Raw genomic sequence first — 13,341 nt, forward strand, 5'->3', positions numbered from 1 at the left:
AATACAAGATTCTGAATTAGAGGTGTGCAGTGGATAAAGATTTTGCATTTTCACGCTTTCCTGTGGTACGCCAAGCTGTTTTTCTTCACTATGCTTTGAGTTGGGGACGGCACTATAAAACAGTAGAAATGGCCTTAAGAACTAGGTAGAAAAAAGGCTTTCTTCTTTTCTATTATTGGCCAAATTTTTCATTGCTTAATTTATATGGACAACGGTCAAATTGCAAAGTTATTTTTCAAATCACTTTCTTCTGAAAGTATTTCTGTACCTTGAAATATATTATTTTAAATGCTCAGTTTGAAATGTGATTTATGCTCTAACTGATAAATTTTAAAGTAAATTCTTTCTTAATTTTAATAGTGATCCTATAAACTATTCAGTCTCTAATTTAATTAATTAGTTTATTTATTTATTGAGATAGGATCTTGCTATATATTCCAGACTGGCCTTGAACTCACCATGTACCCCTAGGTGACTTTGAAACTTGTGAGGATCCTTCTGCCTCAGCTTCTTGGGATTATAGGACTGGTATTACAGGTAGGGTTGCCCTACTCAGCCACTACATTAAAGAGTTTTGTTAGATTTAGCCTTATGCTGAAAATTTTTTCAGGTTAAGGTTAGCAGCTGTTAGTAGACATGCAGGATCTGGACGTACTGGAGGTAGATTCAGGACATTTAGAAACACTCAAGCACTTAGGAAAACTACCAATTGTGAAAGAGGGACCTATTTCAAAACTAGGTATAGGCACAGCTATTCTTGAACTGAAACCCAAAGATCTCCATCTAATGAAAGATTTTAATTTGCAGCAGTAGCATCTCTTAGGTCCTTTTAGATTAATTTAAACTGAATGAGTTAATGTTATACTGAATGAAGACCTTTGGTATCATCTTAGGTATTATCTGTAATGCACCTTCCATTCTGTGATGGTCTGCTAAAGCTTTCTTATTTTTTCTTTTATTCTTCTATTCAAAATATATTTATAGGATTTGTTATGGTTCTAGTAACTAAATAAAAAACTGTGAATTAGACAAAGATACTGGGTTCAAAAGACTTAAATTATATGGGAAACTAGAAACAATAGAGAAATAAATAAATAAATGTAATTTCATATAACCAAAAGCACTACTAAAAAGAAAATCATGATAATAATTAGGGAAGGCCTGGCATGGGGAATCTACATAATGGCCAGTCTGGAAAGCTTTCTCTGGAATATTGTATTTGAGTAGAAACATGTGTAAAATGAGTAATAAATTATGCTATTATGAAGACAAAAGGGATAATGAAAATTCCACACATGAAGAATGAGTTTAATAAACTGAAGGGAGATCCAGACTAGTGAGCATGGGGCATAAAGGCAGAAGATAAAGATCAGGTAGACTTCTGAAAACTAAAGCAGGGAGTCTAGATTATATTCTAAGTGCTACTACAAAGATTAAGGTTTGAAGATGTGATGGCTCATGCCTGTAATCCTAGCACTTAATGAACCTGAACTACAGAGTGAGATCCTAGCTTAAAAAAAAAAATTAAGGTTTGAAGAAGAATTTTACATAATCTTATTTTTGTTCAATGTTCCCATTTGGGCTTAAAGATTAATGGTTATCTTTAGTGAACCAGTTTAAGTATTCTACTCTTATAACACCTTCTGCAGGGTTGAGGCAGGGATTTCAAGTGGTCCTAGCTATCTACCTCTCCTAGCAGCTGCTTCTCCCTTGCTTCTAGTTGAGCCAAAAATGAGTCTTAAACCACCACATGATGGCTCAAGCACTGGCCTGGACCACACAGCCAGGGAGTCTCAATGACTGACTGACCAGGAGTTTCTACCAGAAAACATCCTCAAATTTTAGGGATCCGTTCTTCTGTCTTATACTGGAATTCAGTCTAGGTCAATGACCAGATTTTCTTTCTAAACAGAATTTAAATTTCTTAAGAATGAGTTTTAAAGTTTGTGAAAGTTAAATTTGTGTCAAGGTAGCATCATCCCTTGAATGTCCTTGGGCGAGGTCACAAGTCCCAGTGCGCTGTTGGAACATACTGTTAAGTGACATGTACCAGTATTCATAGATTCCACAGTCATGGATTCAACCAACCATTGAATGAAAGTATATGGGTTTAAATTGTGTTCATATTGAACATAAACTTTTCCTTGTCATTTTCTAAACAGCACAGTGCAACTTAGCACTCTCAAACTACGACTACAGTCTGGTACTATACTAGAATGTCTTGAAAACCATGCTAAATGACCTAGCACTTACATTGTTTCAGGTATTACAAATAACCTAGAGGTGATTTAAAGTATACAGGTGAGTTGGTTCAAGTTATATTCAAATGCTATCCTTACACCCATTTTGTATGAGGGATGTGAGCAACCTCAAATTTTGGCATTGTTGGTTGTTGTACCCAATTACTCAGCGGATGCTTGGGGGCAAGCACACCACACTTGAATTAAAAGGAAAATATAGTGCTGTGGGTGACTCACAATAACTTCCCAGTGAATAATTCATTTTTTAAAAATAGCACAGTCCTTGAGACAAACACATGCATAGCGAACAGTACCAATGAGTTAGAGAGACCAACAAATCAAATTGTAGGTTTAATATGAGACCAGAAAATTCTGATGCCTTCCTCTTCGTGAGAACTTTTTGCTTGCCCTCTGTGCATTCTAGATTGGGTTCCCAGGTTAAGCTAATACATTTTAGTGGGAGCCCATACTTCTACGAAGCTGTGTCAAATAGGATATAATATGACCACAAGAAGCATCAACATTGCACCTTTACTCTCCTTCACGGGGCTTCGGAGAAAGCAAACAGAGCTGTCGTTTTTTCACTTTCTTAGATGATTTGTAAATGCATTTTCTGTCCATAGATCTGTCAACTTAATCTCACTTAACTTCAAGGAAAGTAGTGTAAGTAACTTTTTCAAGACTTTTTGGCTCAGGATTCTGATATACGGAATCTAGAACGCTTCGGGTATCTCTCCCGTCCTCTGATCGCCAATACGGGCAGGTCCAGGATAACTAGTTCAGACACATCTATAGAAGAAGAGTGCTTTGGCCTTTACAATGTGGGACTACTTGCCAGGCTGTCACGAAATCGGCGGAGCTAGGACCTCTCGAGGCCGGCTTTCAAGGTCCTGGGGCTCCGCCCCGCCCACTGGGCGCTGTCTCGCCGTCGCGCCCGTGACGTCACGCGCTCTCCCGGAAGTGCCCCGGGCAGCTCGGGGGCGTGTCTCGCGACCGCTCCGCTCCGCGTGTAGTTGCTTGTGAACGCCGGTGGTTCGGCCCAGAGGCTGTCGCGCCCGCTGCGGAGGCGGCTGTGTCTTCCGCGGACGGGAGTCGGTAGGCCCAGAAACGTGAGGCAGCTTCGGACGCCCGGCGCGGCTCGATGGAGGTAGTGGAGGCCGCCGCTGCTCAGCTGGAAACCCTGAAGTTCAATGGCATCGGCTTTGGGGCTGGCGAAGCTGCGACGGCGCCGTCCCCGGACCCGGCACCTACGCCAGGGCCGCGGCCGAGTGAGGGAGAGAGTGAGCGGGCCGTGCGGGCCCAGCCTGCCGGGGAGCAGCAGCCGCAGCCCGCGCTGGGCGCCGAGGCCGGCGGGAGCCCCGCGCCGCTGCCAGAAGTGGGGTCCCGAGGGCGCGGCGGCGCGGGCGCGGGCTGCCTGGAGGCCTCCGACTCCGACTCGGACTCCGACTCCGACAGGTCGGGTGTCCGCGAGTGTGGGAATCCGGGGCCGGGAGCCGGCGGGGGCGGGGCGAGGCCGGGGGCACGTGGGCACGCGCCTGCAGGTCCCTGGCTCGCCACCTTTCCCCGGGAAGCGCGCTGTGAATGCGATTGAGACCCGCGACGCTCCACTCTTTCCTAATTTGGGTGGCCTGAAAGGTTCTGTGTACAATTTTTAGTTACAATATAGGATGAAGTGATGAGGCCATTTCAGTGAGGACTGTTGGGCGCATCATCCCTGTGGTTATGACTTTAGAGTTCTTTGTCCCGCCTGAATTTTTTTCCCGTCTAGTCTAGCATGTAGTTTTGTTTTGATGAACCGAATAAGGATCAGAAAAGGGATTATTTTAACAGTACCCAACTCCCATCCCCTCTCCCGTGCCCCTTACCCTCTTGTGTTGGGATAAGACTCCAGTGCGTGGCATGTTAGGAAACACACTGAACATTGTCTACCAGTACTCGAGTGTGTTAGGGGAGGGTTACTGACCAGGTGAGCCAGAAGACATACTAAGGAGTTTTAGGGGGAAATCATCCACCATTAGTGGGAATTCAGAAGGATAAAGGATCTGAGCAGAGAAGGAGAATCGGCATAGCTGGGCAGGAGAAGTAAGCAAACTCTAAAGTAAGTCACTTTGATTTATTGGCAATTCTAAGATTATCTTCGACTTCTGTGCACAGGTCATTGGGAAGGCGAAGTAAGTGTAGGTGACCTGTGTACGGTTTGGAAGGCAGCGATTGGGTTATATAGTGAGAACGGTTTAGTGTTGGGCTGGATGGTGGAAGAAGGCACCAGGTGTTTGAGAAAGTGAAAAGGGCTGCAGCCTTCTGCCTACTTATCTGGGCAGTGTTTTGATGTACATGCAGGGTCTGGTTTTAGGTTCTGGGTCATTCAGCATGGTTTTCAAGACATTCTAGTATAGTATCAGACTGTAGTAGTAGTTTAAGAGTGCTCTTTGAAGAAGGTACTATTTGATTGGAGCCTATAAAGAAGAGCAGAAGTTTTGTGGGCAAAGAAAACTGCGGAGACAATGGCATGTGGCAGTGAAAGTACAAGGGGAACTGGGAAGTCATCTCAGCCTGTATGCCAGACATAGCCTCTGTGTGAGAAGTGGTGGATATGCTCTCCACGGTGACCAGGAACCTGACTGCAGATGGTCTAAGTTGAATTGTACGCAGAGTATGCTTCAGTATTTCTTTGTAAACAGTGGGAAGAAACAGTGCAAACCATACAGCTATTAACCTTGATTTAACAGTTTTTAACTTTGAAACATAGCTTACTTAATACAAGTCATTTTAGTCATTTGCAGACACCATGGCACGTTGTCTTTAAATATTTTAGCATTCATTCTCACAGAGGACTTCTGTTAATCTTAGCATATGTGAAATTAATAATTCTCTTCAATATCCAGACACGTACAATTCTTCTAAAGCAGGAGCATAAAATGATTAGAAAAGTATTGAGAAAGTTAAAGTAACAGCAGTGGCATGGAGTGATTACCTGAGGAGAAATTATTTACACTATTAATTATACAGGTACTTGTTATACAAAGTAGATAATAGATGGGAGCCTGAAATAGCAGTGGAAAGGAGATAAGGAGTAGTACTGATTACCAGTTTGAAGAGAAGATTTGTTATTGACCTGAATATGCAGTTGTCTTAATGTGATGCCAGGGTAACACCTACAGTGACTGGATTGAGAACTAAGCCGTGAAATCAAATAGCTCAAGGAAAAGTGAAGCAGTCCAGAAAGGAGAATGCACCTTTCTTTTGTTTTGTCTTTAGCTTACTGGAAGTGTGAGGTTTGTGTGTGTCATTCATGCAGATTAATTATGCCGTCTAAGATTGGGGTCGATATTAGCTTTGTCAAGGTACAAGATTGGGGGGGGGGGGGCTTGTGCCTATTACTTCAGCTCCAGAGGCTAAAGTAGGAGAATCACAAATGTAAGGCTAGCTAAGGCAACTTACTGAGACCCCATCAAATTTTTTTTTTTAAAAGAGGACTGGGGATGTAGCTTAGTGGCAGAGCACTTGACTAACAAGCATGGAGCCTTGGATTCAATCCCCAGTACTGCCAAAAGCAAGCCTAGAACAAACAAAAATCATGTTAAATGGACTGAAATAGGGGACCATATTACTATTTCTGTGGGAAGTCAGAGGCCAAAGAGAACAAGCAATATAGTTGGTAATGCATTCCTTTCTAGGTTGCCTGAAATGGAAGCCACTATTGGCAGTTAAGTGTCATCTGGAGTTTTCTTCTCTTATACTTAGTCATGTTACACTGAGCAGGAAGAGTAAGAGTTTTGAGTATGTTACTGGTGAGCCAAAGCCTACTACTCCAGTATTATGGCAATCAAAAAAATGTTCCTTTTTTAATTAGACCAGCAGTAATAAACAAGGTAAAGTACATATTTCCTAGTTGAATAATTATACCATTGTAATAATTGACCAAGTTTTTAACTCTTTTCCCCACAGTGAAACAGATTCAGATAGTTCAAGCTCTTCCTCTTCCTCCTCATCTTCCTCCTCGTCATCTTCGTCCTGTATTTCACTGCCTCCTGTGCTATCAGATGGAGAAGATGATTTACAAGTTGAGAAGGAAAACAAGAATTTTCCTCTTAAAACAAAAGATGAGTTGCTTCTTAATGTAAGTACTTATATTTATTTTTCCTGTTTTGAAATGCGGTGTACTGACACTGATTATGTTTGTTTCATATCAAATTTGAACTTTATTCTTGATTTCTTGAGCATATTTTACCATGACTTCACTTACATGTAAGAGAGCAGTGACTTGAATAATTTTTAAGGTTGCTTCTACCCCTGGCATTGGATTGTTGATCCTACTGGAATAAGAACTAACTTCCATTTAGTATTTTCTGGGTTTTATTTTCATATAAAATATTTCTAGGCTGAGTTTCAGAGTCTCAGTAGTATAGCACTTATGTAGACTGTGCAGGCCCCTCAGCTCAGTCTCTAGCTCTGCAACAAGAGAGAGAGAAAAGATACTTCTTATGCACACTTGCAGCCTTTGTCTTTGTCTACAAGTCCAGAAGTTTTCCTCAATAGCAACTGAACTCATTCTGTTTGGTTAGAAAGATGAACAGTCTTTCTACTTGATTGCTATTAGAGAAGTAGCGAGGGAAATTCAGTGAACTCAACATTTTGGATTTTATTCATTTGAAATTTTAGATTTTTATTACAATTGGAAAGATGCGTTTATTGGGTAACGGCATGTACTGGCACTTGATAGGTTCAGCTGACAGAGTTCGGTCTTGGGAGATGGTACTTCCTTTGAAGCTGTGAAGTGCCATGAGGAGAATGATGATTTGCCTGAAACCTGTGGCCCGAGGCGAAAACCTCTGCGGAGTTTGAGAATAAGGGCTGAAGTGCCTGATGTTTCCTTTAGTTATTACTGATACTTTTTAAAAGTTCATTGATCACTAGTCACAATTATTACATGACACATAAACCAATAAGCTAATTTGAAAAAGATGCTAGATTTGGGGGAAAATTATTCAAAGCCCAGATGTCTTTTTCATGTCTATTTTTTTATTCTATCAATATTATTTCTCTTTTTCTTTACTCATAATGATAAATTTCCTATCTCATTTATTCTTTATGAATTAAAAATTCTGTATTTATGTGTAGTGGTTTAAGTGTTCATGCCACAACTGTCTAATAGTTTTTTTATGTAAAAGTTTCGAATTTATAACTTTTCTGAAAGCATTGGAATACATTTTTTATTTCATTTGCTTTTATCTTTATCACCTTTCAAAAGTTTGTTTTTAGCGTATAAAAACCTAAGAGGGATAAAAGATCACAAATAAACCCAGCACCCAGTAGGTTCTAGTTTGAGGCCAGCCTGAACTCTACAGTGGAACGCTGAGAAAAAAAAAGCAAACACAGGGCCCGCCAGATAGCTCAGCAGAATAAACCACCTGCTTAGGCAGACACAGAGGCCGGGGATTGATCCCTGGTGTGCTGTGCTGGCTCTGCCTCCAGAACAGGCTCAGATTGAGACTTGGTGTGGTGTAACATGCCTGTAATCCCAGTGCGTGGGAGGCTAAAAACAGAAGGATCCCTACAAGTCTGATCTGCATAGTGAGACACTGTATTAAATACATTTAAAAAATTTATTAAAAAAAAAAAAAAAAAGCAAACATAATATTTTTTAAATGTGCACCGTCTTATGTGTGGAATTTTTATCTTAGATACCCCTTGAAATATAATGCAGAGTCTTCTGTATTTTCTTGCATTTTTTTCCCAGGTAGAGTACCCATATTTTCACCAGAAATTAGAAAAGGTCTTTGGACAAACAGAGGCCAACCAAGTTTGAGGACTGAGCTCATATCTAATCTTTCCACCTACTTGGTACCTAGTACAGTGCTTTCTTGATAATGAGTACTAAGTGAGAAATGATAATGATTATAGAGCAAGTGCATACATAGGTACCTTATGTGCATTCTATGAGAAATTGTAGCACCATGCTGTATACTGTAAACTCAACCAGTCTGGTTTTTGCTTTCATCGTGTCTAGTGGAAAGAGACAGACTGTAAATAAAGCAAGTATAAATTTAATTGCTAGAAGTGCTATTGAATGTGTGTGTTTGACTCCGATCAGAAAATTCCGTTTAACTGGGAAAATATGTTGTGAGCTTTTAAATTTTTAATTTGGAACAGTGACTGATCTGTTCCTTTTTTTTTGTTTGTTTGTTTGTTTGTTTTTTTCAGTTTCCAGGGGATCTTTGAGAAGGATAAGAGTCAATTATAATTAAAATAACAGTTTTTAAGATACAAGTTAATCTTTAGATTTCGGATTTAAAATTTGATTTTAACTATTCACTTTATGTTTATAAGATTAGGAAAAAAAGTTAGCATAGTGGGATGGTTGTTCATCCTACTGTGCTGCTGGAGCTAGGTAGAGACATGAGGAGTTCCTTGGTATCTTAGTTTTGTTGTTGTTGAGACAAAATACCTAACACCCAAAGTTAAAGGAAGAAAAGTTTATTGAGGCTCACAATTTGTAGAGGTTTCAGTCTGTAATTGGCTGGCTCTGGGACAGAGAGGTATCGCAGAAGAGAAACACTTGGTTTTCTCTTCTGGAAAGGTAGCAAAGCAGAAAAGTGACCAGTGGTAAGAGAGATCGTAGCTGTTTTTGTCTCACGTTTTACCTTAAAGCCAGGTAGCCCTTAATCCTAGCCTCACCGAGAATCAGTCCCAGCCAGCATCTCTTCCTTGATCCCAGCAACACAAACCCTAGATCGCCACCTGAGAAAAGTCCCACCTATGAGGGCATGAGGCTTTGGGGTACATCTAGGTAAAAACCATAACACTTGTTCTTCCCCAAATTTCTGACTTAGGTTTCCAAAAGAATATACTAGCACTCCTTCAGAATTTGAGCTGTGAACTCAGAATGATTTGGTCCTGAGTACTAAGGGTGGTGTGGCTCAAGTAGTGTGTCTTTAGGACTGTGCTTTCTGTGTTGCTCTGTACTGCTGGCAGTTTGACCTCTAATATGAAAGCCATGGGGAAGATTTTGATGGCATACCTGGAGCCTGGTACAGTGTTGAACAAGCCATTAAAGCCAGTGGAGTGAATATTTAGATTCCTTTCTGTTGCAGATTATATCTAGGTGTTCCCCCAAAGCCTCATGCGCACATAGGTGGGACTTTGTGGAGGTGATGGGATCATCGGGGTGTGGTTCTCATGGATTCCTCCACTGATGAGTTTATAGCTACACAAGTGTGGTTTGTGAGGTGAAGCCTCGCCAGAGGCTGTGGTGGGTCCTGGGCAGGTCTGTCTCCCTCCCGATCCAGATCCCGTGATTTCTGCTGCCACTGCCATACCTTGCATGAGGGACTGGACCCTCTAAAACTGTGAACCAAAGGAAACCTCTTTTCTTTAAGTTGTGGGTGTTGGGTATTGGGTCTCAGTGACAAGAAAGTACTGGAAACACTTGTGCATAGTCATCTCTCCTTTTTGTGTGGGTGAGTGTAGGAGAGAGTGTGAAAGTGTGTGTAGGAAAGGGAAAGCTTGAAAGCACACAGGGCTAGTGTGAGAAGGTGCGGGGAGCCTGCTGGCAGCAAGAGGGTGTGAATATGTATTTTGAGGAAGGAGGGGACTGATTGGGCCTTACCAGCTTCATATAAACCTGGGTTCTGCATCACAGGAAAGGGAGGCTTATATCCATTCTAGAAACTGGTACTGAGTAATCAGAATTACTCAATAAAGAGGAAAATACTTGGCAGTAATTGTAATAATCAGCTCAGTTGGACTCGCAGAGCAGAGATTCAAATCACCTTGAGAGAAGGAAGGACTTGCTGGAAAGCAGCAGGAACCAAGGCAGGGAGTAGACTGACCTTGCCCTGGAGCGCTATCATAGCAGTTACTGCGTTGACTCTTTCCCCACTGACTGCTTCTGCTTACCTTCAGGTTAATCTTTCAATTCTAGTTTTTTGTGTTCCTGGTTGAAAATATGATATCTTAGCTTTCCTGTTATATATATCTATATTGTATAGATATATAATACATATAGATATATATTTTTTTCTTCCCCTTCATCTTGAGGACACTGTTTACTTAAATAAGATTTATTAGAAAAATGGCAACCCACTTTTCCTGGCACGTGGACCATTCTGTTAGAACTTGCTGTGACTGAGGTAGGGGCTGAGGTGGTCTGTGCTATTTTGTTCAGGACTCCTGTTGCATCATTTAGACTCCCAGGCACCAGGGGTTGTGTCTTAGCTAGCAAGGGCTCTAGGCTGTCTGCTTGTCGGGTGTGGACATTGCCTCTCTGGGTCTCTACCTCTAAATCTTTTCTGTTGTTTCAAAGGTAGATCTAGTGATCTGGCTAAAGGTTGAGCTTTCCTAACTTGAGAATATGAAAGTTTTTGTGCAGCGATATCTGCTACAAATGGTAAATTCTACACTAGGAAATTTTGTTATATGTACATAGCTATTAGCAATATTGTATAAAATTACCTTCAGGCTGTGATACATGAAACAAATAAATTTCATATTTAGTCTTGGGATCTGTCCATAAGATATCTCATGTTTATGCAAATATCACTTGTAAGCAAAAAACTTAGAGTACTTTTGGTGCCAAGCATTTTGGAAGAAGGGTGGTTAGCCCATACTAGCTGAGCAGGTTTTAGTTTTAGGTTTATGAGTACCACAGTAAAGTGACTTTTAGATTAATTGAGAATCAAATCTCATGTGTAGTTTTTTAAGTATGGCCTTATTACCAAATTTTTTCATTCCAAGATTTGGTTATAACTAGATTTTAAAAAATGAAGAGGAGGTGGTGAGGGGAAAGAAAAGAGGAGGAATTAGTGAGCTGCAAGAGACATTGAGAAAAAGAGCTTTAAATGGCTTTCATAATATTACGATTATGTAATATGACGATAGATTTAACCAAGTAGAATTTTCATTTAAACGTAAACCATTTAATGCGAGAAGGTTTATGTGTAACTTAGATAGTAACTATAAAGCAGCACACATATTATAAATTTGGATCTCTGTTAAACTATATAGAATGTTTTCAGTGTTTCATTGAGTTTTAAGTTCTTTTTGAAAAATGCAATCAGCTTTCTATACCATGAACTCTTCGTATAAATATAGTAATTGAAGACTAAGAATGATAGGAACATTTGATATTGTGGTATTCTGAAGACTTAACCAGAAGTGAGTTTTATAAATATGAAAATAGATTGTGTCTATTGTTTCCTTTTCTTTGTCTTAGGAAGCATGGACTGGAGTGACATTTTTATTTTTATTTTTAATTAATTAATTAATTAATTTTGGTGGAACTAGGGCTTGAACTCAGGCCTTTGCACTTGCCAGGGAAGTGCTTATTCCACTGTGCCATTCCCCCGGCCCCCTATTGTTTCCTTTTCTAGAAACTTTAAGAACTGTTTAATTTTAAATTATGACTTCAGGACTTATAGGAATAAAAAATAGATAATATTTCAAAAGGGCTAATAATACACATTTATGCATGTAATGTAATGACTGAGAAAATATTTAGTGCTGGTTAGCAATTTATAAGAAATTTCACATTCACAATTTGGAGGCTTCCTCTACTATGTTAATAGAAATGAATTTTTTGGCTTGTATATATTTTCTCATATTGGCAGTGCAGACACACATCGTAAGACATTATTAACATGATGTGTGTGGATGTTCTGGGCCATGTCAAGTGCTTAGAAATTGCAGTGAAATGTTTCATACCATGTGACCTCTAGCACCTATGAAATTGTATTATACTTTGGTCTCTACTATTACTGATTGAATATGTTGCTTTCAACCATTAGTGTGTTTGTTTTGTCCTAAGTGCAGACCTCTTTCACTTTAAGGTTGGTATGATTCTAGGTAGATTTGCAGTTTATTACATTATGTCCTAGACTATTGGTAACAGTTAATATTCTTTTTTTTTTTTTTTTTTGGCAGAACTGGGAATTGAACTCAGGCCCTTGCGCTTGCCAGGGAAGCGCTTATTCTACTGAGCAATCTCCCTGGCCCAACAGTTAATATTCTTAAAATGCTCTTAAAACTAAGCAACAACTTAATATACTTGGAAAGATGATAGATTTTTCATTGTGGTCACCTAAAATATTAAAGTGAACAATTCTGTAAAATGCCTTTATATTTTAAAATAGTATTTTCATTCTCCTTTTCTCTAAAACTGCCACAAAAAGTTCATTAATATACTCTAAAAAATTGACTTGGATGTAAAACTGAAATGAAATTATAATGTAAAGAGAAAAAGAAAGTTCCAGCAGTCAATTTAATGCAAAGTATATCTTTTATGTTAACTGAGGCATGTATATATCACCCACTCTAAGGTACTGACTGTATACATCACTAACAAAAAGGTGCTGCTAAATAGCTGTTAAATGCTATAGATTATCAGCCAAAATGTTTCTGCAATGTTAAAAAGTGAAAAAGGGTTCAAAATTGCTAATATTAGGTAAATGAAATATAAATGAATGAAGTTTTACAATAGCACCGAGGAAAATGAAATACCTTGGAATTAACCTAACTAAAGAAGTCAAAGATCTTTTCAATGACAATTACAGTACTCTTAAAAAAGAGATCATAGAGGATTTCAGAAAATGGAAAGATATCCCATGGTCCAGGATAGGAAGAACCAACATTGTGAAGATAGCCATACTCCCAAAATTGCTGTATAGATTTAATGCAATCCCTATCAGAGTACCACCGACACATCTCACAGACATAGAGAAATCATTCCTAAAATTTATCTGGAACCGGAAAAGACCTAGAATAGCAAGGGCAATTCTGGGCAATAAAGACAAGGCAGGTGGCATTACTATTCCTGACTTGAAAATTATACTACAAGGCTACTGTGATAGGTGAAAATGTTTAATGTGTTGTCTAAGTTTAGCTTCTTGTGCAATGGGGTAATTAATGCTTATTGTTGTTATCTAAAGAATAGTTGAATTTCATGGAAAAATCAGCTTCTTCCTTGGAGAATAAGCTTGGTCATAGGTGACAAAGTGTAGAGAACTAATCAATTTTTTCCCAATATGTTTCATCAGCCATTGGGGGGGGGGGGGGAAATCCAATCTTGGCTCTCAGTACTCCACAGATTGGATCCTACTTTCCA

General features: G+C 39.6%; 1 protein-coding gene across 1 annotated transcript in view; it reads left to right on the forward strand.

The window, feature by feature from the left end:
• The first annotated feature begins 2,566 nt into the window (after positions 1 to 2,566).
• Naf1 (nuclear assembly factor 1 ribonucleoprotein) overlaps positions 2,567 to 13,341 on the forward strand; it is a 35,486-nt gene continuing 24,711 nt past the window's right edge. Inside the window, exons 1-2 of the mRNA XM_004630721.2 lie at positions 2,567 to 3,695; positions 6,189 to 6,360. Coding sequence (XP_004630778.1) covers positions 3,382 to 3,695; positions 6,189 to 6,360 — 486 coding nt within the window. The 5' untranslated portion in view covers positions 2,567 to 3,381. The remainder of the gene's footprint in view (positions 3,696 to 6,188; positions 6,361 to 13,341) is intronic.

This window comes from Octodon degus, unplaced genomic scaffold (assembly GCF_000260255.1).
Source record: "Octodon degus isolate 3935 unplaced genomic scaffold, OctDeg1.0 scaffold00036, whole genome shotgun sequence".
Classification (NCBI taxonomy): Eukaryota; Metazoa; Chordata; class Mammalia; order Rodentia; family Octodontidae; genus Octodon; species Octodon degus.